Source organism: Vairimorpha ceranae (genome assembly GCF_000988165.1).
Source record: "Vairimorpha ceranae strain PA08 1199 chromosome Unknown NODE_379, whole genome shotgun sequence".
In the NCBI taxonomy this organism is placed as follows: domain Eukaryota; kingdom Fungi; phylum Microsporidia; family Nosematidae; genus Vairimorpha; species Vairimorpha ceranae.
Window position 1 is genome coordinate 1 of NW_020169674.1, and position 1,400 is coordinate 1,400.

General features: G+C 24.2%; 1 protein-coding gene across 1 annotated transcript; it reads right to left on the reverse strand.

Annotated features, from left to right (window-relative positions):
* Positions 1-552: 552 nt before the first annotated feature.
* AAJ76_3790001398 (hypothetical protein) lies at positions 553-1,400 on the reverse strand (the record flags this gene model as incomplete). Its single annotated transcript, XM_024475383.1, has 1 exon — positions 553-1,400. A coding segment is annotated over one exon (848 nt), but the record flags the coding sequence as incomplete, so codon positions are not given.

A 1,400-nucleotide genomic window follows, 5' to 3' on the forward strand; every position in this document is an offset into this window, starting at 1 on the left:
CTAGAAATATATTTTTTAAGATCATCTAGATCTTGCTTTTTTTCTTTTCTCGACCTGTCAAGAAAATCATTTTTATTAATTCTTTAAGAAAGAATTTTTAATTTGTTGAGAGAATATTGTAATTCTCGATCTTTCTTGTAGCAAACTCTGGGAGTGCTACCATCAGCATAAACATGCTTAATTTTGTCTTTTAAATATATTTCTGTATCCAAATTGTTGTTTGGAGTATCAAAGTACTCACTTTGCAGACTTCTCTGCTTGCTCTTGTTTGTTTTACCATAACCCTTCATAAAATTAACTTATTGAAACAACACAACTTTAGTGTAAACACGGCTTTGGTTGGTACTATAAGTATTCTATTCGTGATACATCAAGATCTCATAAATTATTAGTCTTCAATATTTACAAAAGAATTCTTTTATCAATAAAAACCTTTTTGGTTAACACTAACAGTATCTAAAAAAATTAACAATAAATATGTATTTAAAAATTTATAAAAAAAAAGATTAAATTTTTATTAACTTCTTGTCATAAAATTTCAAATTTATTATTTTAATTAAAATCATAAAAGATTAACTTCATTATTACTTCATCTTTCGCAGTATAGTTGATAAAACTATTACTATAAAAATAAAATTTGTCATTTTTTAATATAAACCTGTTTATGACATACAAAGTGCTAAAAAATATTGCATCTCGTAATTCGTATAACGGATCTAACTCATAAAACAAACACCAGAATAAACTTAAAGATTTTTCATATTTTTTTGAATCAAGAAAACTAATCTCTTTTTTATCAAAAAAAGCAAATTCGCATAGAGATGAAATAATTTCAAAGGCTTTATGACTTTTAATTATTTCATTATCTTGTTGAGCTAGCTCTTGGCAAGCAGCATCTACTAACAACAATTTAAATAACAAAAAAATTGGCGAATTATTGCAAAAATTATATTTCATCAAAGTATCAACAAGATCGACGTTGAAAATACAATTTTGTGTTTTAGGCTTTTCATCTACACCGTGCTCTAAAAGATAATGTGCTTCGTCTTGAGATATGATACTTAATAAATATGATATAATGATTACTAATGAAAAATGAATCAAATTCTTATCTGATACCATTTTTAAAAGCAAAAAAGAATAGGTTTTGTTATCAAATCTAATTATGTTGTATAGAAATGTAAGACTATGATTAAAATTATCATGAGTTTTCGTATACATTGTAAAAAAATTGTGCATTACATTCCATAATTCGTTGCATTCAGTAAATTTATTTGCTACAATTTTATCAAAGTTTTTAAATAATATAGCACAATTTTCTTTTATCCTTACAGATCTAAAAGGATTTTTATTGATGGTTAATGTAATTAAATGTTTATCAATTGATATAAAAACATTAT